This window comes from Chroicocephalus ridibundus, chromosome 5 (assembly GCF_963924245.1).
Source record: "Chroicocephalus ridibundus chromosome 5, bChrRid1.1, whole genome shotgun sequence".
NCBI lineage: Eukaryota > Metazoa > Chordata > Aves > Charadriiformes > Laridae > Chroicocephalus > Chroicocephalus ridibundus.
In genome coordinates, this window is record NC_086288.1 from 66695449 (window position 1) to 66717655 (window position 22207).

A 22207-nucleotide genomic window follows, 5' to 3' on the forward strand; every position below is an offset into this window, starting at 1 on the left:
GCAGAGGTGCTCCAGCCCTCTCACCATTTTTGTGGCCCTCCTCTGGACCCACTCCAACAGGTCCATGTCTTTCCTGTGCTGAGGGTTCCAGAGCTGGATGCAGTACTTCAGGTGGGGTCTCACTCAAGCAGAGAAAAGGGGCAGAATCACCTCCCTTGACTTGCTGGCCACGCTTCTTTTGATGCTGTATTGATGGTTCATAGGGCAAGCATAGTGTTTGTGATTTGGGTGTTTCATATTAAATCACTTTGCTCTGTAGTCTCCTGAATAGTGTAGGGTTCAGCTAATTGGAAACAATTCTGTGTTGGTGTCACTTGGCTTGCTTTTTCCCTTGCTACAACTGCTCGCATACCTTTGTCATTTAAGGATTCTGTTATCCTGTCACGTGCTACCTTGACAAAGGAAAAACATGTTGTGATATCAGAGATACTTCCTCAGTAACAAAAGAACTAATCTATGTCAGAATACAAAGCATCAATGAAGCCATATGAAGCCAGAACTGAGTCAGTCCTATAAATTCCCAGATAACAAGCAACACGTGCTTCTGAGGCATGAAAATATCCAGTTTTTTGATACCCGCCCTGGTTGAAGACACTTTTCTCTCTTGTAAAAACTACCAGTCTAAATTAGTTTCATGGCTTCATTGGGAAGAAGCATAAATGAATGCTAAATCCCTACACACAGAACCAACCCCAAAATTCATGCCTTGAATAGCCTACCAAATACATCAAATTCTTCCCTCACCGAAGCAAACAGCCATTGTCTGTACATAGTGTCAGTGTGTAATATTACCCAGAAGTTTGACACTTCAGTCACAGAAACAAATAAAGAATCAGGCCACTGCCTTGAACAACGTATAATCCATGGGCTCAATTCAGTCTGGCCAGGGAGAAAATAAGGGAAAGAATCATCTTCAAAAAATACATAAATATTCTTCTCAACAGATGAAGATAGTCTGAAAAGGAATTATTTGCATTCACACAATGATGCATTTATCTGTGAAAAACAGGGGATCTGATCTGGAAAGCAACAAGCAGAGAGTGACAATGAGAGTCAGCCAAAGCTGACTGCCACAATCACCACTGTAATTAGGCAGTGGCTGAAGTTTTGTATGAGTCTTTGATGGGTCCCTCCATGTCAACTTCTCTTCACAGTTAGCTGTACTAGAGATGCATGCAAGCTGTTCAGTAGACAAATAAGGCCTCAATGAAGAATAAAAGTGACTGGTAGACCTGTGCAGCTCCCCAGCTTTGTTTGTAAAGTAAATGGAAAGAGCACATTTGAGGGGGAGGAGTAACAAGGGGAAGGACAAGGCAATGATAACCTTGGCATTAACCTTGTGCTGGCAGCATAGCATAAGGCTCTTTCTGGCAGACACACTGACACTCCAAACTTCCAAATATAGAGCCTGCCTTCCTCAAAACAGGAGGGTAAACCAAGCTGCACCAGGAAAAACACTTCCACAGTTCCCATTTCTCACAGAGCAATGCAGACAGCAGGGACTACAGGGTGCCTCAGAGCCAATCCACAGATCATACTCCATCAGCAGGATGGCACAGCCAGGTGTTCTCACTAGGGCTGGGCTGCATGATGGCTGAAGCGTGGAAACAACATTTCAGTGCTGCACTTTAAGAAAGTGTGAACAAAGAGTCCGAAGTCATTTCAGCTACAGAAAAACAGACAAAAAGAGCCTGTGAGGTTGGATCCACTTCCTATAAGGGAGTATATTACGGTATTTCCTTGGGTTAGTTCATTTCCTTTAGATTATATGACCATTCAGTTGTTCCCTGAAGCACTTTTAAAACAAATTTCCAGACTAAGAATCAGTCAGAAAAAAAGGAATGTAGACAGATTTTAGTCCAGATTTAAGTATGGGTCTCAATGCAGAGTTAAACACAGACTTGTTATCAAATTGTTGCCTCTGTAACAACTACACTAAGACAGCAGTTGCCAAAGATTCTATAGACTCCATGAAAGAGATCAGGCATTCTATGCTGCTTTAATTTTCACAATTTTTTTTTGGTTCTCACCTATACGCTAAATGTGAATGTTCCAGACAAACTGGGCTTTAATTTTCAGGTACAGGAGTAGAACTGGTCTGGACTTTTGTGGGAAAGTAATTTGTTTTCAAAAGACATTTATCTGTGAGCTACAGAGGTTTTATCAGCGTTGTTAGTCTCCACAGAGCATCAGTAGGAAAGGATTCTGGGCCCAGGATGGTGGGGATTTTTTCCTCTCTCTCTCTCTCTTAAGGCCTCTGGCCTCATAATAATGACTAAGGTCAGAAAAAAAACCCAAAGGATTTGAAGTGTTCTCTGTATTGTAAGCAAAGTGAGACAGTTCTTATAGATTATATTCATCCAATAGTAGTCACTATCCTGCACAGTACATGGATAATGAAGTTATGTTCCTGCTGTTTCTTTCTTTACAACCTTTTCCCCGTTATACTCTCTCTACTACAGGCTGGTGATTTTCTTTTACTGTATGTTTACTAGTTTTCTAAATTTCTAAATATAGTTCTTCTCAGCTCTACCATCTGTCCCACAATCTTTCGATGCTTCTTTTATATTATCTGTCATCTAGATCAATTCTTCCTCTGCCTCCACCCCTCAGTAACACATTGCACTTCCCTCCTCCAACCTAGACACACCTGACCCTTTCTCAAACCTTGGCACATGCTGAGGACAGCCTCTGAAATCTTCTGAGAGGTGTGAATGCCTACTCAGCACGGAAAGCAAACCGCACCTCCCACTAGGAGAAGCTTGCCAACTGCTAGAGCTCTCTAAGGTTATTCCCACCCCAAATTCTTTATATTCCCTCTGTACACATTTCTCTGCAGACACCTTCTCTTCCCACGTTTGCTTCTGTGAATATGTCTCCTTGCTGGTTAGCTTTTGGTATCTATGACACCTCGCTAGCAAAAAAGAACCCCACTAAGTAAATTGTGTTTGTGTTAGCAGTGAGGCTGACAGGCTTAATTTTGATGAGCATCGGTTTGAGTCCATTGCAGAGTCTGGTAGCTCAAGCCGTTACCCTGAGAATGGACAGGTTTCACTGAGGAGCGCAAAGCATAGCAGACTGATGGGGAAGACACCAGCAGGGTCTAGTCCAAAAGGTACCTCTACTGGAAAAAGTGAGCAGAAAGAGGTGTCCCAGGCTCCTGGGAGATGCATCATTCAGACTCAGCAGCCCAGATAATACACACATGGAAAAAAAAACCCAACTCCTTACTTTGTAATCCAGAGAGGGAAAGGATGAAGGAGAGTGAAAACCAAAAAAAAAAAACCAGCTAAAGCTCATAAAACACCAGGGTGTGAGGGAGGAAAAACCCAAACAAACAAAACAACTGGCTTAAAAAGAATGACCCAGATCAAAAAGCACCAAGCCAGAGTTTATCAATTTGAGACCTAGTAAAAAAGCTATTTTAATATGCTCTCCCCTCACCTTTCTGCCTCTGCTCCTGGAGGGGTTTTAAGAAATAAAATTAATAAAAAAAATTCAAGACAGAAGAAAAAACACACCATGAACAAAAATAAGATTGTCTTGTTTCTGTTTCTATGTAAACTTCCAAGAATATCAAGGAAAGGCTGTCAAGCTATTTTTATGTCTCCAAAATATTTCTCCTTCCTTTTTCATGACATTATCTTTCATTTGCCTTTTGTTTATTCATAACACAGCTACTGTTTAAATAGACAATAGAAGCTATGTTATTACATAATTTAAAATGAGATATGTTGTGTTTCTTAAATCTGATAAAGCAAAACAAACTTCCCTCAAAGCACACTATGGCTTGTAATGCAAAGTTAAGTTTCTGGAGTCAGATACTATTCTTGTTACCCTCAGAAAGGTCTCACACTTTAAGAATCGTCCCATTTCATTCTCTTTGCAGGTGCCACCATAAAAATATTTTTATTATAAATCAAATAAAAACAGACTCCCCTTTTTCAGCATTTGTTTCACTGATGGGATTAGCGTTCTGCTCTCCTCATATTAAGTCTAATTACTACCTCTTTAATAACTGTAGTAGGATTTTTTTCCCAACTGATTTTAAAATAGTTGCTCTTCTATATCATTTCCTTTTAAAGGAAGAAATTCACTCTTTTATAACATCAGGTCTTCCTGGTCTCTCTGTGAACACTCATTTAATATATTGCAAGGACACTGTAGCTAGATTATCTTCTGCATGGCCAACTGCCCGGGGGAAACACACACGGAGTTGGGCCTCTTCCCTGTCTTTCACTGAAGAAAACCATCATTACTGTAATTGAAGCAAGTACTGACACTGAATATGCAAACCACAAGGCTATCCTACTCTTCCACGCTGCAAGAATCTGATTATTTTGTAGAAACTGGTACAAGCTCAACCTCAGAAACAAGCTTCTGAAGATTCAACAGCTACTCAAAGCTGTAAAGTGAAAGTTCAAAATTAAGCAGAGTTAAAAAAAAAAAAATTCTGGGCCTCCCTCGTTCCTCTCACCAGAACAGCTCCATCTCCTTCCTGTAAATGCTCCAAGTGTTCCAGTGCATATCTTAAAAAAAAAAAAAAAAATCCCTACTTAGTATGGATTTTAGTAGAGCTTTAACACCAGATGATGTGTTAGTGTTCAGGATTAAATGACTGCGTAATAACTAGTGACAGAAATTTACAGGCCTTCAGGAATTTCATGATTGAGAAATAATGATGTCTAGGATTACTGGCAGCTTGATCTGAATTCTGAGGACCTAAATATTAAGGCCAAGCATTTTACTACCGATTTAGTGAGGCAGCCTTTTTTGCGGGGTGGAATTAGTTTTTTGCAAGGGAGCATTCCACATCACATCATGTTCATCTGAAATTAACTAATCAATTTAGCAGCATAGAATATGTAAGAGAATAAATGTTTTATAAACATAAAACATAAACATATGAACATAAAAGGATGCAATGTTTCTAAACTCTATATCAGAAAACACATCAATATCCATTGCTTGAGCTCTCTAACCATTTTTTTGTTGCAAGTCTGCAGCATGTGCTTGACTCAAACTCCTCCAGACAGGAGTTTGTTAATGCTACTTATTCATTAATTGAACTACAAACATCACACAATACAAAAGTCTTTAGAGCAAGGTACCTAAAACAAGATAAGTAGAATTAAAACATGCCTTTTCATGCTATAAAAGCAATTTATTCCCCAGTAATCTTTTCCAACTTGACTTGAAAGATTATTATATGCGTGAAAGAAAAGTGCAAGGGAAAAAAACCAAACAAACCAGTGTTCAGACAATGACATTGGAAAACCATATTCCTATTTCAGGGATGTGAAATAATTTATAAGATAACATAAAGTATTTTCCATATGTAATAGTTTATTCATGCCAGAGGACAGATCCAGTTGTAACTAATCAGTGGAAAAGCTTAACACAGTAGCTGCAGAGATAATTCAAACAGTAACTCTAATTAAAAAAAACACAACACAAAACAAAAAAAAACACAGCCAGGAAAGTGCTTCCTATGAAAAAAACAACAGTAATTTTCATTTATAATTGCCTTCTAGGACAACCACAAGCATCTTTACAACAGAAAGGACAGCAATTAGCACTTCCCAATGGTTAAAACATATGAGGAAGATTTTGTGATGTAAAAATCACAAAAAAATTATAAATAAAAGCGCTGAGTAGGAAATTTGTCAGATAAAAGTTTAAACAGAAGCAGCCTGACCTGAAGTGCCCACACCCAGCTAGAAGCACTATCTGTTCTCAGAACCGGTCTGCATACAAACCAGGACTGGTTTCACCAAACCTATTTTAAAGCCAAGCCAAAGGCTGCGTGGGCATGGCAATGACAGCAGTTTCAGTTATCATGATTTAGCAGAGCTGAAATAACATTTGCATAACATTGCCCATGGCACGCACAAGGGATGGTAAGAGTCCGTATAGATAGAGGCTTAACATAAGCCAAGTTACGTTGCCTTTCCCCTGAACAGAGATCACGTGGTGACTTATCTAACATGTGGTAACCTGCCAACCACTGAGACTTGAAGGTTGAATCTATCAACAGCTGGTCAACTTTATGCAGTTTTTGTTCTTTCAGTTTAGAAGCAAGTTTAAGTGAAAACTAAAGGTGTCAGATAGATAAATCAAAAAAAGTGTCCACATCGGCCTTAGCTCAACTGAATTAGCGTCATACCAGTCCTAACTTAAAGAATTGCTATAGCTAATTCAGCTTTTAGTGTGATCAAAGCAAATTGTATTAAGAATTCCTCATTGACTGGAAAAGACGGCTACGCCAGCCAGCTCAAATAAGCCCCGTTATCTAGTCAAAACTGTCCAAACGCCTTTCAACTGTAAAGCAACTGCACATAAGGAGGGTCAGCACAAATGACCACCTCACCAGTTACTGCATCCTCTTCAGATGAAAACCCCTGTATCAGAATTCCTGCTATGATGTTGAGGGGTGGGGCACAGTGACACACAGCATGAGATCAGCTGAAATGCGGAAGGGAGAATGCCTTCAAGGAAGAGAGAGAAACAGCACCAAGACAAAGTAAGCAAAGGAGCTGGCTTACAAACCATCCCAACAGGCACTGAGTTACAGCAAGCTGGCTAGTCCTGACAAAAGTTTCTGCTCCAAAACAGTTCATGTGCAAAGATCAAAGGCATAGGTAGGAACAGCTATACCCTAGCTAAAACTGGCTGCTGGATGACTGCAGGCCCTTAGAGGCTCCAGGAATCAGGGGCTTGACATCAAGCATTTTGTTCAGTGCTAACACCAAAGTCAGATTTTGGAGGAAAGAAAGTGAGACAGTAAGCCCATACAACAGGGAGTTTTGATTGTAATTTCTGCTAGCATAATCACTGCTGTGCGGTGCAGGCCATGCCTGGTAAGAATAAATCAATACTACTTTCCCTTGGTGTTTTGTAAATAAATCAATCTAAAAAATACCCTGACCTTGCATCATCAATTTCTGTTTTATGGGAAGTGAGCTGCTGTCCTTAGGCAATGGCAATACTATGTGAGGTTGTAGAACATCTCAAGAGAAAAAGAGCGAGCCCGAATAATGATAGATCAAAGATACTACCTACCTGTCCTGACTTGATTAACTTGAAATAAGATAGCCCCAACCCATAAAGAATAATGTTTTTTCCAGGATTTTAGGATGTTCAGATCTGCATCTTCACTTTAGGTTCAGAATATAAAAGTTCTCAAGGGTCCAAATTAGCAAATTATTTCTTCTCATAATAAAAGACTTTGGCATATGAACCATGTAATAGATAGCTCTTAGCATCTCACTGGGTCAGGCAATGACACACATACACGGAAAGCTTGCAGTATACAGCGATGTAGCAAAATGCAAACACTCCACTAACTCATCGTGGTTTAATCCCAGCCAGCAATTAGGACCATGCAGCCACTCGCTCACTCCACCCCAGGCCCCAGTAGGGTAGGGGGAAGAGGGAGAAGAGGAGGGGAAAGGAAAAAAACATCCTGGGTTGAGATAAAAACAGTTTAACAGCGCAGTAACAGAAGACGTAAATAACAATAATAATAATGGTAAAAGAATATACAAAATAAAGTGATACAACACAAGTAGATCTCACCACCCAATGACCAATTGCCCAGCCTGCCCCGAGCAGTGATCATGGATTCCTGCCCCTTGGCCAACCCCCATTTATATACTGAGCATGACATCTATGGTATGCAATATTCCTTTGGCCACCTTGTCCTGTCTATGCTCCCTCTCAGCTTCTATAGGAAGCTGAAAAAGTCCTTGACTAGTGTAAATATTACTTAGCAAGAACTAAAACAATATGTAATATTGACATTCTTCTCATACTAAATCCAAAACACAGCAGCTACTAGAAAGAACATTAACTCTATTGCAGCTGAAACCAGGACACGGCTCTAGTCAAAACCTGAAGAATTTGGCATAGCAAAATGCAGGTGCAACACACTGCATATAATAAAGCCCCAATCCCAGCAATATGTCTGTGTCTAAGAGACAGTTTCACAAAAATGTCACCTCAATGCTCAGTAGCTGTCACAGAGCCAACTGAGTGAGGACAAGAGTTATTAGGAAAGAATAAATCTGTGGTTCCCCACACCCTGGGAACTCTACATCTGTGGTTCCCACACCTCATCTGAGAAGGATGTTGAAACGCAAAAGACCCAGAGAACCACCACAAGGACAATCTATGGATATGAAACAATGTCAGATGGGTACTACTTAAAAAGATGAGGATTCTTCAGACAGCATATCAGAACTGAAGGGGCAGTACAAGACCTGTACTATAGTGACAAGAGGACAATGCTCACCATCTGTTCTAATACAAGAACTAGAAGGCACCAAATACTGCTAGTTAAGAACCAGGTTCAAGTCAAAGAAAAGCAGGTGCTTCTTCACACAGGTAAGGTTTGGCTGTAAAGGATGCTGTAGATGCTAGCAGTTTACTGGAGTTCAGAAGACAACTGGACAAATTCATGGAAGAGAAGTCCATCAACAGCTGCCAAAAAAAAAAAAAACCCCACAAAAAAAAACCCCAACACGCAAATAACAAAACAAAAAAAAATCAACAAAAAAACACCAAAAAAACCCAGCAGTACTCTCTGACTCCAAATCATAAAACTGCTTTGGAAAATATTCTGGGTGAACACCACTGTCTGTTTAAGAATTGTTAATTTCTTCCCCGGATTTTTCCCCAACTAAAGGCCACTGTCAATGCAAGATAGCAACCTAAAAAGACCTTAAACTGTACTGCATCCATTCTTGTATAGGCATCTTTCATTTTAGCTAATAAAACCCTTCTAAACATGAGCATCATTTTCAATGCAATTGCCCATACATTAATTTCATAATGCTTCACTCACTTCCCCTCTCCCTTGCCTTCCCTCTCTCTCTTTTCAGATTAAAGAAAGTCCAGATGGGGTGCAGGTGCTGCAAAATGATACAAAGGTACAACAGAACAAGAGTTGCTTAGAGTGAATAAAAGAAATGCATTAAAACATGTGTCTGTGCTTCCCTACACCTGTTGCTTAAATTAAGCCTATTTACAAGGCTGGAGTTTTCCCGAAGTTTACGTTATCTTTAAATTCATTCCAGAGCACAGGCATACTGATTTCCTGTGAACGTCCTTTTGATTTACTGTAATTGAGGTCCATTTCTATAATTCTTATCCTACAGAATAATTGAACTCATCTTTAGCACCTCTTTTCCTTATTTAGGTAGCATGAGCTTCCCTCAGTTTAGCATAACAAGAAGCAGAGACTTTGTCAGATCCCCCCTCTCCTCCTAAGCAATGAAATTGGGCTACAGATCCTTGCTTCCGTCATAGCTTTTAGATTAGTTGTGGGAACAATTCCTACATTAAAAGTCTCCCTGGAGAGGGAGACTAGCTAGTTTTAGAAAGACAACGCTTCATCCCTAATTGATGGTTACTCCTTCACTCAGACACATCTCTAGAACAGGTAAGGAAGTGGGAAAGAAAACCGGGACTATGAGAGAAAGAGAAGAGATAAAAACAAGAGAGAGGCTCTGGAAGAAATACGTCAAGGAAAAGTTAGCAGAGAGAGAAAAAAATTGAGTAAGAAAGGAAAAACGAGGGGATAAAAATAAAAAAAGGACAAAGAGATAAAGACTTGAAAGGAACACCAGGGGAAAAAAAGGAGGTATTCTAGCAACTACATGAGTACATATTAATTAACAATTTATGTGGCGAATACTTATTGGCTAATATAACCCTCAGAGAAAATAAAAAATAAAGCTGGAAACATGCAACAACCAGGACAAGGTTCTCTGACATCCTCCTTATGCTACTGGTGTATCTGACTACAGGGGTTGGTTATGGTCGGTCCCGGGAGACAGCAGCCCATAGCTCAGTTCAGCAACTTCATTCAGTTTAGCTTATGCTCAGGACTCCACGTAAAGTTTAGTGACACCCGTTCCTCAAGATCTCCAGTTTAAAAAAAAACTTAGCTTAATCCTTTTTCTAATTATACTGATTAACAGCATAATTAACATTTCCTGTACAATTTTTCCTTACTCCAGCTATATTTTTGATCAAGAAGAAGTACAATCACCTGGATGTATTCCTGAAGTAAACAGCTACAAACACAACGACCAAGGCAGCAATAAATCAAAATTCAAAGAGAATAGTGAAATTCAAGAACATAAAAATGAACTCCAGAAGGATGAGCTAAACAGAACAGAAAATAAAAATCAGGTACATAGCACAAAAGAAAATCTCTGGAACCATGGAGGCAATGATTTTCAAGAGGATGGCGTGAAGTGTGTTGCAAAGCTCAATGTTGCGGTCAATGGTGGCAACTCCTGTGCAGGAGTGCACCCCACGCTCGATCCCAACACAAACCCAGTGACCGAAGCCAGTGACCAGGGAACCTCCAGCCAGTCAGCAGAGTCTGCTTCAGCCAGCAGTAGAGACTTTTACACCAAATCAAATAGGTCTGGCCAAGAACTTGACCTAGAGGCAGGCAGACAGAGGAAGGCAGCCTGCAACGAGCCAAATAGTATTCAAGTTGGGAACTCCCGGTCTGCAGAAGATAGCATCTTTCTCAAAGGAAGCACAATACCGGAGACACAAAACAACGCCATACAACTGCCAGATATTGATTATCCCCAAAATGGCAATCAAACCAGGAACTATGTTGAAAAAGATAGCTTTTCAGTCAATTGTGCACATTCAGACCAAAACTTTGGGCCTTCACCAATACAGGACCAGGACCTTTGTGTAACTCTGCCTTCACCTATGAAGGAAAGCAGTATTGAACCTTTTAAAACTGACTCCACAGGTTTGAGTGAGGGCATTCCTGGTGGTATCACTGCTGTGGCTGTTACCAAAGTAGCACAGGCACCCACACAACCCAACCACAATGACATCAATGGAGAAATTGAGGAGGAAGATGCAGAAGTAGCAGCAGCTCTGGCTGCACTGGAAGCTGCAACTGCAGGGGAAGACCTGGAAGATGACGATGAGTACTAGATGAAGCTTTCTATCTAGTACACTGGGTGAGATCCAGATTTTAGTTCTGGATCTATATGAACACATGTACAGCACATGCGGACAGCTGTTATGAACAGCATATATAAAAGGAGTTGGAACTAAAGCTCTGTCCCTTCAGCTGTTTTATACAGCCTTTTAATTTCTGCTGCCTGAGGTACAGAAGTGCTCCGTTGGCTAATGGTAATACTCACACTCTTCTCTATGGGGCCAACCAGGAGAGCAAAGCATCATTTCTTCCACACAGGATATTCTGCTGTATACCCACCTCACCTGGACTCATGCAAACGTTTCCCTTGGTTTTGACCCTCAAGAGGGTCTGTGCACACTGCATGTTCCAGGTTCAGTCAACTTCCATTATTTAAAACACGAACATGAAGTTAGAAACCACAGATTTTCATAATGTTAGCATGAAAAAATAAAACCGACTCAAAGTTCTATGATTTAATGAAGTACGAAATAGGGAAAGCAGCTTGGCTTGCGCTTCACTGCGGTTACGGTTTCATTCCAGGTTAAGCCTAAATCTGTGCACGCGCAGCTGGTGTTAGGGTGATAACCTTATATCTTCCCTGACACCTCCCCTGGACTTTGTTTGATACCCCAAGTGACCTGCTTCAATTCATTAAAACAGCAGAAGCCCAGCCAAATCCAAGACAGTGGGTAACTTTCTGTTGCTTTAATGAGCTGAAGTAGCTCAGGTAGGAATTGCACACACATTATCAGAGGTGCTGGAGAGGGATCAAAACTCAGTCCTACCGGTTTGGATAGATTAAAACTGTTGTGAAACTGCAGACTGAGACTTCTCAACTCTGCTAAATTTTCCAGGCACACATCACTTGCCTTAACAATACAGTTTGCAAACAGATTGCGTCTCAAACTTCCCCAGCAAGCTGTGTTTTGTTTATACACAAACAGCGAGAGCCAGCGTGGACCCATCCCCAGCTCTGCTGCAGTCCTTAAACTTCCAGCAGGAAAGGGAACAAGCTTCCAAGTTGAACTGAGTGTAAGATCTGAAAATATCAGAGATTCATTCCTGGAGTGTTTACTCTCCCTCTCATCTTCAGACCAGTATGTTAACCTTTCTTGTGGGAAGCAAAGGAGATAAAGATCAAATTGGTGCTGCCATTTCATCAAAAGTGGGATCTTAATGGTTGAAATAGAAAGTCCTTGACATTTTATGCTGAAATTTTGTGGTTTCTGAGTCTGTTATGAACTCTTAATAAAATTTTTTAATCATATGAAAAATCAGCTGGTGGCTTTTGTGCTTTATGCATTTTCTGATTATATAACATTTGCATAAAAATCAGTACTATAAGATACATCCTTCCTTAGATACATGGAAAGCACCAACTGTGTATTTGACAACGGCATACGCTGAATCCTAGTCTAACCATTAACACACTTAAGGATCAGAATATTAGGAGGTGGATTTTAAGTAATGTGTAGATATTTAAATTATTTCTGTTTAAATGCATAATTCCTTCTTTCCTCCAAATACTGAAAGACCAAATCAAGATTTCATTTTCTCAAAATACAAATGATATCCCTAAGAGCAATTAAAAAACCTAGTCTTAGCTTCAAAAAAACTAAATTCAGATAGATGAAAGTTATCACATTGTATCTGTAAAATAAAAAGCTTTAGATGTTTTCAAAGTAGTGCAGTACTGTTTATCATTTGATTTCTCTACTACTTTCCTACTTTTGTAGGCCCTTCTAAGCATTGCATACAATAAACAGTACATACAAGTTTTACATGCATATTTGTGTATCAAAGATTACCATAATACTGAGTGACAGTGGAAGACTACTTGTACATTGCATATTGCTAGTTACGGTTGTACCAGAACACAGAATCATAGAATAGTTCATATTGGAAGAGACCTTTAAAGGTCATCTAGTGCAACCCCCCTGCAATGACCAAGGACATCTTCAACTAGATCAGGTTGCTCAGAGCCCCACCCAACCTGACCTTGAACGTTTACAGGAATGCGGCATCTACAACCTCTCTGGGAAATCTATTCCACCCTCATGGTAAAGAATTCCTTCCTAAAACCTAATCTAAATCCACCCTCTTTTAGTTTAAAACATTACTCCTTGTCCTATCACAACAGGCCCTACTAAAATGTTTGTCCCCATCTTTCCTGTAGGCCCTCTTCAGATACTGGAAGGCTGCAATAAGGCCTCACTGGAGCCTTCTCTTCTCCAGGCTGAACCCCAACTCCCTCAGCCTGTCCTCATAGCAGAGGTGCTCCAGCCCTCTGACCATGTTTTTGGCCCTCCTTTGGACTTGCTCCAACAGGCCCATGTCATCCATTCAGGTTGGGGGCCCCAGAGCTGGACGCAGTACTCCAGGTGGGGTCTCATGAGAGCAGAGTAGAGGGGCAGAATCACCTCCCTCGACCTGCTGGCCACGCTGCTTTTGATGCAGCCCAGGATATGGTTGGCTTTCTGGGCTGCAAGTGCACATTGCCTGCTCATGTTAGCTTCTCACCCACCAATACCCACAAGTCCTTCTCAGCAAGGCTGCTCTCAATCCTTTCATCATCCAGCCTGTATTGATATCAGGGGCTGCCCTGACTCAGGTGCAGGACCTTGCACTTGGCATTGTTGAACCTCATCAAGTTTGCACAGGCCCACCTCTCAAGCCTGTCCAGGTCCCTCTGGATGTCATCCCATCCCTCAAGTGTGTTGTCCACACCACTCAGCTTGATGTCATCAGCAAACTTGCTGAGGGTGCACTCGATCCCACTGTCCATGTCATTGATGAAGGTATTGAACAGTACTGGTAGCATATGTCTGCTTTTATATTGTGAGGGCATCACCTGGCCTGACCGTCCCTACCCATTCCCAGGGCTCACCCTCCCTGTCCTGCCCAGGACCCTATGTCAGCCCCTGGGGAGCATCAGACCCTGCCCCAGCTCCCCACAGCCCTGCCCGGCCTGGCCACAGGCCCCACTGAGCTGGGCCTACCTGCAAGCTAACGGCCTGGCCCAGCCATGGCCTGGTCCCACCAGAGACACCTGAAGCCTGGGGCTGGGGTTGCCCCAGTGCCCCCCCTGCTCCCAGGCAGGGGCAGTGGGACAGGCCTCAGCTGCAAGGCCCAGCCCTGCCATCCCTGGGGAAACCTCTGCTGCTCCCCACATCCCAGCCCCAGGGAGCCACCAGCTCCTGCTGCACTACAAACCATGAAAAATTATTTAAGCAAGAAAAAAAAAAAGTTAAAGAAAGAAATGCAACACACACCTCAGGAAATGTATCCAATTTTTCAGTATCCACTCAATTTGATTTTTTTAACCTGACCTTTGAGTGCAAGTCACAGCAGGTTTCATCTTGCTCCCCCCAAGAATTAAAATAGACTAGAGGAAAGCACCTGGTCAAAGCCCACCAGTGCCCTGGACGCTCCAAACCAGGCATCTCTTTGAGGGGCAACTGCCCACAGTTGTGGACCGCTGGACTTAAATCCTCTGCAAGAGACCAGCTGGGCCACAAACATCACATCTCTTCTGGCCCAAGTTTTCATCAAGGCCAGGCTGGATGGGGCTTTGAGCAGCCTGGTCTAGTGGGAGGTGTCCCTGCCCATGGCAGGGGGGTTGGAACTAGATGATCTTTAAGGTCCCTTCCAACCTAAACCATTCTGTGATTGCCTTAAAGGTAAGAAAGGCAAAAAACAGTGTAAAGCACGTACTTTCACTGCATCAGAAAGTACTGGTCAATGCTTCTCTTAAACAAAAACAAACAAACAAAAAAGTCAGGCTTTGCCTCCAGCCAAACCTGGAGGATACAGAGGATATGGAAATCTTCCATAAAATAAACCTATGAGGTTTATTCAACCTTCATACTTCTCTTATCTGCTATCTAAAAGGGCCCTGTGGAGGTTTGGCTTTCTGTTTTGTTTTGGGTTTTTTTGTGGTTGTTGTGGGGGTTTTTTGTTGTTTTTTAAATGTATATGGTTTTTATACTTATATGTATTTATTTCCCTTCAGTTCTACCATGCCACAGCTGCTGGGAATTCTTATCCATTGCTCAGACTGCAGTACACTTCACACAATAAATGTGAAATGAGAATAATTTCAGAAATAGTAAATACCACACACTTTTTCCTCCATAAAAATCAGCTTTTAAGTAATTACATGAGAACCAAATCGTCTTCAGTTCCCTCAGATGTTGATGTAAAGAAACACAAACATTGCTAACTTGAACAATCCATTTTGCTCAGACAATTGTGAGAATAAAATTTGGTAACTTGAGAAAACAGAGAAAGTCACAGACAAAAAATGTTACTGGAATCCAGAGTAAACTGCATATTTTAAGACTTCTCTCAAAAACTACACAGGTTTTTATAGACCTCCTCCTCTTACCACAAACACCACAACTTCAGATACCGATCAATTGATGCATCACTACAGGCTTGGGGAAGTGTGGCTGGAGAGCTGCCTGGCAGAAAAGGACCTGGGGGTTCTAATTGACAAACAGCTGAACATGAGCCAGCAGCGTGCCCAGGTGGCCAAGAGGGCCAATGGCATCCGGGCTTGTATTAGAAATAGTGTGACCAGCAGAAGGAGGGAGGTGATGGTCCCCCTGTACTCAGCACTGGTGAGGCCACACCTTGAGTATTGTGTCCGGTTTTGGGCACCTCAATATGAGAGAGATATGGAGGTGCTGGAGGGAGTGCAGAGGAGGGCAACGAAGCTGGTGAAGGGCCTGGAGAATAAATCTTATGAGGAGCAATTGAAGGAGCTGGGACTGTTTAGTTTGAGGAAGAGGAGGCTGAGGGGAGACCTCATCACTCTCTACAACTACTTGAAAGGCCATTGTAGAGAGGTTGGTGCTGGTCTCTTCTCACAGGTAATTAGCAATAGAACAAGAGGGAATGGGTTCAAGCTGCAGCAGGGTAGGTTTAGGCTGGACATTAGGAAAAAATTCTTCACAGAAAGTGTGGTCAGACACTGGAATAGGCTGCCCAGGGAGGTGGTGGAGTCACCATCCCTGGATGTGTTTAAGACTCATTTAGATGTGGTGTTAAGGGATATGGTGTAAGGGAGAACTTTGTAGAGTGTAGAGAACTTTGTAGAGTGGAGTTGATGGTTGGACTCGATGATCCCAAGGGTCTAAATGATTCTACGTTTCCTATATTCAGAGGGCTCGCTTATGAAGTTGAGCTTAAATGTTTCAGTTTTCCCTTGATACAAAAGGACTTAATGAGGGACCTCGTTGGCCAATATCTATTTTTGTTTCTGTATTTGATGTGCTACTTTATAGGTGAGTGTAACAACAAAGAACAGGCAACAGCATGGAAAACTATTATAAGAGTGGGTATTTCTATGAAAATTTTGCATCTTGGAAGCTCACGTTTTACTTGTTATTCTCCAAAGCTAGTAATACGGTTTAAAGGGAAATTACAGTCTTTCTGTTTATAAGCAAAGAGTCATCGACCAAGGGGAAGCTTAGCAACTTCTCATTTAGCAGTGGGTCACCACTGGATTATGAAAAAAATATCAACTTGCTGCAGTGATTCCAGATATGACAACACGAGCAGAAGACAGCCCAGTCCACCCTACTCAAGGAAGTTAATTATTTCCTAGATAAAAATGTTATGGGGGAAGTTTGTTTACAGAGCAACAGAAGAACCTGGAATTTGATACTGTAGAATTCTTCAGTTCAGCAAACAAAACCCTAACAAGAAAGCAGGAACCTGGAAATAGATAAATTCCACACAGATTATTTTTTTTCCCTTTTAAAGAACAAAGGCAATTGGCTAGGCAAGTGTTGCTATGGAGACTTCCCATTAAAAATTAAAATCTAGAAATAGAAAGTCTATTTTTTAAAAGACACTTCAGATTTGATTGCTTTAAAGTAATCTAGAAATACTGATTTTTATCATTTAAATCATGAAACAAGAAATACTGCCTTAAAAAAAAAATCTTGACCTTACACTGTATTTGTAGTTTCAATTTCCTAAATGTGATTTAATTTTCCAAAAGATTAATTCTTGCTGATGTATCACATTTTTCTAAATGAGCATAGAATATCTCAACATTTATTAAGGCCTGTTTTTATGGTATTTGATACGTTTATTCAAATGCCTATATCGTATAGCTTAATTACACTGAAACAATGAATCTCAATAGATTATTTATCTTGAATTGTGACATCTCTCCTTCCATGTAGATGGAATCCATCTAAATCATGCAAGAACATCACTTCAAAATTAAACGTATTCGAACTTCTTTAACAGGCTGAATACACAAGTAAATTTATCAACGTCATTCTACATTAAAAGCTAATTTATTTTTAAAGGAAATTTTATCAACAGAATTTTTGCAGACATTGTGTCCTTCCAAGTTTTATAACACCTATATCATACAATGTTTAAGAGTAATTGTTAGAAGCAGATTAAGTGAGACTTTTTCATTGATCTTTAACATGAACTGCCCTTGGTAAAGGCAATTTATTTTCCTACAATCATGAAATCAAAACAGAAACTCCTCAGCTCCTTCCCTGGCCAGGCTTTCCAAGTTTCATGCGTTCACATAAACAGCAAGAGACCTCAGTCTCAGGACTCCCCTCTCCATTAACAATTTCACTTCGCATCTCAAGGAGGTTTGTTTTTAAACTTCCCTTCAGTTTGAACCTTCACACTCATTTTCTAAACTTTAGATCAGGCAATCCTTGAACTGAACTAGTTGGATAAACAGAAAACAGGAAATACTGCCTGCACCTACAACTGATACTACTACTGACTGACCACTTCTACAAACTCTGTCCCACCTGCTTTGGGAATTTTTCTGTGTCAAACAACGACCTGTTGATATTCTGGAAGAAATTAAGTGTTCATCCTGGGTTCTGTAAGAAATTGAAATGGATTATAACAATTAAATGCCTTAGCACTGCTTTAAAATTTTTGTTAAATAATTTTCAAGTTTGTTAACATGGCTTAATCCAACTTCACAACACAACTTTATTAAACAGACTTACTCCCCCACTCACCACCTCTTTCTCCTTTAGTCAGAGAAAACCAACATTTCCTTGAACAACTGAATTCGGAGAACAGGATTCTCTAGATGAAGCAGGACAGACAATGGCTGTCTTGATTTTGGTTTTAACCCAATTGCTGAAGTACAGATCCCAAGCAGTCATCTCACAATCATCATGAACAAAACTATGGAGGTTACTATGGGGATCCCCTGCTCTGAAATGTGATTGAAATTATTATAGATTAAAAAGGATTTAACAAGTTTTTGCTGTACTTCATAATTCAATTACTGTACATTACCAACTGAAAAACATTTTCTTCCGTAGCAAAACACAAAAAATCCAAATCTTTCAGGAAATACAGCATCCCAATATCGTGTCAGGTTGCAGAGGACTTAAGCACTGAACCAACCCCACAATAAAACCATGTCACATGAGGACTACAGTTTAATTTGCTTGCTCGTTAAGCTCTCTTCTATTTACTCTGAGCTAGAGATTACCTTGATTTTTATGAGGATGCAGAAGCAGAAAGGAGAAAGGCAACACCCTCAGCTATTCACTTCAACCTCAAGCATGGCCAGATTTTCAATCATTTGTGTTCACACATGGTATTCCCCTGCTCTTAAAACTTGGAGCTCTACCAAGTGATAGCAAGTAACTTAACTAGATTTATGCAAAAGGAAAGGAAGGTAAGTGACAAAGGCAAGATAACTACAGAGCAAAATGAATGCATGAACAAGATTAAAATACTGTTTAAGTATTTGAGGACAAACTGTAGGGATCTGGCCAAGAATGAATAACCTAAGTTGTTTCCATCTCACATCTAAAGGTTGGTATCTAAATACAGCTTTACTTTTCTTTAGTTCTTATTTGAGAACATCTTCCAGGAGCAAGATGGTACCAAATGAACTTAGGGACATCCATCAGATTAAGTTTTCCATATAATCTTCAGAAAAAAGTAAGACCCATGCAAATTTCCCCATTGCCAATACAACATGTGGTATATTAAGAGACTTTGCTGTGGCCAAAAGCGGTACAATTTTCTCCAGAACCCACCTCCACAACTGAGGAAATATTACAGATTTTTAACCCCACAAATTTCAGTTTGGTAGATAAAAGCAACACAGGGGTTAGTCTAATAAGTATACAGCATACTTTGCCAGAACAATGCTGCTGTCTGATTTTGGTTATTGTTAATGATGAATCTCCTGTTTATGCAGACTTGCATACGAAACTCATCCAGTTAACATCTGCAAAAAAGAAATGTACTAAAGATTCAACATTAATCAAAATCAAGACGAATTATCAAAAGCCCTACAAAATAACACACATAATACACCCTGACTGGGAATTACTTTTCCAGAGTCATGCGTGAGCATTAATTACCAGCCGACGCACACCGCTATTGTTTTGACGTACGCCACACAGATCCTGTTCTTCCTCATTGCTTTGATTAAAAATTTGGCTTAGGGAGAAGTTTACATTGTTCCTTTTAATAACTGCAGCAGCTACTTCCAGGAGGCTGCCTTTGTGCCCACCTCACCCTTTCCTTTGCTGGGGCACAGGAGACCTGGCCACTCACCCCTAGGACAGCAAAACGCTATTGCAGAGAAACAGTGAGGCACCTCAGATCTTCAATTAAATTAAATTTAAATTGGATTTTTTGTACATTGACACACTGCAAAAGGTTTTTGAATGATCAATAAAAGCTTCAATAGCTCCCTCTGCTGCCAGCAAACGTATATTTCAGCTGCTCTATGCAAAACCTGCTTGCAGCTGGCAGTGTCACATTGCTCTCTATGCATATACTTGTGTGCATATGTATACATACGCAGAGGTATATAGAAACCTTGAAAAATAAGATTCGGGAAATACCAGGGGTATTTTAATTTAATGCTCTCCTCAGACTTTAAAGGATAATTATTTTGATTTAAAATACTGAAGGCCAGCAGTTAAGTATTCACTGTTTTCATACGATAATTTCAAAATACTAATTTTTTTCAATGCAAAAATCACACCGTATTACCAGGGTATCTAGCTGGATATACAGTGACACCCGTGGAGCAATGGCTAACTTTTTAGGACTGTAAGAGACAAGAGTTTCTCTCAAACTGCTGCTACCTTGACCATCACTACTATTTTTCAGTCTTCCTCCATCTTCCCAAGTCTTTCGTACTCCCAAATGCTGCCTCCTCTCCACACCTGCTGCTCTGCCATGAGTGCCAGAAGGTATCAGCTGGGTTGGTTCATTGGTTGGTTGGGGTTTTTTTTGCTGTTTTGCTGCATGCTGACAGCTATGAAAAGTTTACTGAAGCAAGTCCCCTCTGCCCCCCGCGACCGCCATTTTGAGACCACCATCGCACAGTACAGGCACGAGCGCCTCCCGTCCGCCACGGCCGCAAGCTTAACACCCCTGCCGCCCACGAGAAACATGACTGGGATGATTGACTGAAAATAGGCAAGGAAATGACAGCTAATAGGGGAAGCAAGAGGGGGAAAAACCTCATGTTTACACATATAAAAGCAAGGGGTTACACTGACAGAATGCACTTGCCAATATATCCTCCTTTGTACAAGACAGCTATGCTGCAGCTAAACTTGATGCCATTGCATCTCCACAGCACTAGGGGCTGCAGAGATAGAATTTAAGAGGTGTTCCAGTTCAGATACAACAGGGCTGCTCTGCAAAGATTCCACACAGACCTAGACAAAGCACGCCTGACTGCATGGCCAGGAACAGATGGCCGAGCATTACCCACGTAACAGGCTCTGGACTAGGGCCCATCCAGGTCACAAGTGACCTGGTATCTCTTCTTACCTAAACCTATCAGTAAATTATACCACCAACCCACTCATCACTCCCCCCCAACCCCGGCCGCAGATAATTCAGGGGTCACTTACTTTAAGAGCACAGACAGCTTTCGGACGTTGCCGGTGCATCTCTCCACAGGCCTCTGCCTCCTTCATGCCTCCAGCACTGTGGGCCTGGCTCTCTCCTACCTTCTTTGCTCCGAGAGTGAGAGGAACAGACTCCCAGTTTCCCAAACTGCTCAGCTTCCTTTTCCTCATCTCAATCCAGCCTTACTTATCTTTTTACTAATTTCGCCTCACCAGATGATCCTAACCAGCCAGGAGCACAGCTGAAGGCCGACTGGGGGCCTTGCAGCTCTGTGGAGGGGTAGTTCGAAAAAAAAAAAAAATAAAAATCCCCCATCTGTCACAGGTGGTGCAGAGGAGAAGAAAACAACGTGTCCACAGCAAGAGACACAATCAAATTACGGCACGAGTAAACAGACCAGCAGCACTTTATTGCACACCCCCTACAACTGGAGAGGAAGAAAAAAAATTATTTAAAAATCAAGCAGGATACAGAAAACAAGCGAGAAGTGGAAACCGCATCCAGCGTCTGCTAGTACTTTGAGCCTAAGCGGAAACTCCCCTCAAACAAAAGTCCCAAATGCAGGACTCCACAAAATGCTGAGGAAAAAAATTAAATCTAAATCTACCTTTACCTGGCCAAGTCTTACATGTTGTTTATTCGTATTAGATAGGCCAGGCTTAACCAGGCTGTTTTCTTGTTTATTCATTAGCAGCAGCATGTTTCCTTAGCACGTTTCAAAAATACATTGCACATGCGCTCTGTGCTCCTTGCAAGTAAAAGCAGATTTTATTTACGGCAGAAGTAGCTCCCTCATCTGCTTTGCTCCAGCAGCATGAGGTAGGATCCTAGATTTTGGAACAAAGTGTCTGGATTGGGGAAAAATAACAACAGTATTATCCATGAAAAAAAAAATCCGTCTGGAAAAACTTCTTCACTTCTCTTTTGAGGACTTTTCTATGTCAGTCCAGTTATAATAGAATTTCTTAAACTTTAATACAGCAATCCTCTTGTATTTCAATATATGCACAAATCTAATGAAAACTATGTTTTACATAAAATTGCAATCTTCTATCCTTTTCTGTCAAAGTCTGTTGATATGGTTATATTTGCATTCAGTTTTAGCTTCAATATAACCTGAAATTGTTACTGAAAGCATTAGAAGTAAAGGAAAAGGGGGCAGGGGGAAAACATGCTAAGGGAAGAAGTAGTACGATATATTACTCTCAGGTTATTTTGTTATGCATAAGAAAAAAGGAACAAAAAACATCCCTGAAAATGAGGATACGAAAGTGTGCTCCGTTTCTAGAAGTTTCACTATCAGCAGTCTTGATTCTCTTTAAAAATTAAGGCCTGAGGAATTTT

General features: G+C 40.9%; 1 protein-coding gene across 5 annotated transcripts in view; it reads left to right on the forward strand.

Moving 5' to 3' along the window:
* C5H4orf19 (chromosome 5 C4orf19 homolog) overlaps positions 1-12240 on the forward strand; it is a 46108-nt gene extending 33868 nt beyond the window's left edge. For 3 of the 5 annotated variants that reach the window (XM_063336996.1, XM_063336995.1, XM_063336997.1), the window contains 2 exons: positions 8883-8930; positions 10023-12240. In XM_063336996.1, coding sequence (XP_063193066.1) covers positions 8899-8930; positions 10023-10974 — 984 coding nt within the window. In that variant the 5' untranslated portion in view covers positions 8883-8898 and the 3' untranslated portion in view covers positions 10975-12240. The remainder of the gene's footprint in view (positions 1-8882; positions 8931-10022) is intronic. The other 2 variants (XR_010071379.1, XR_010071378.1) reach the window with 2 other exon arrangements.
* Positions 12241-22207: the final 9967 nt, after the last annotated feature.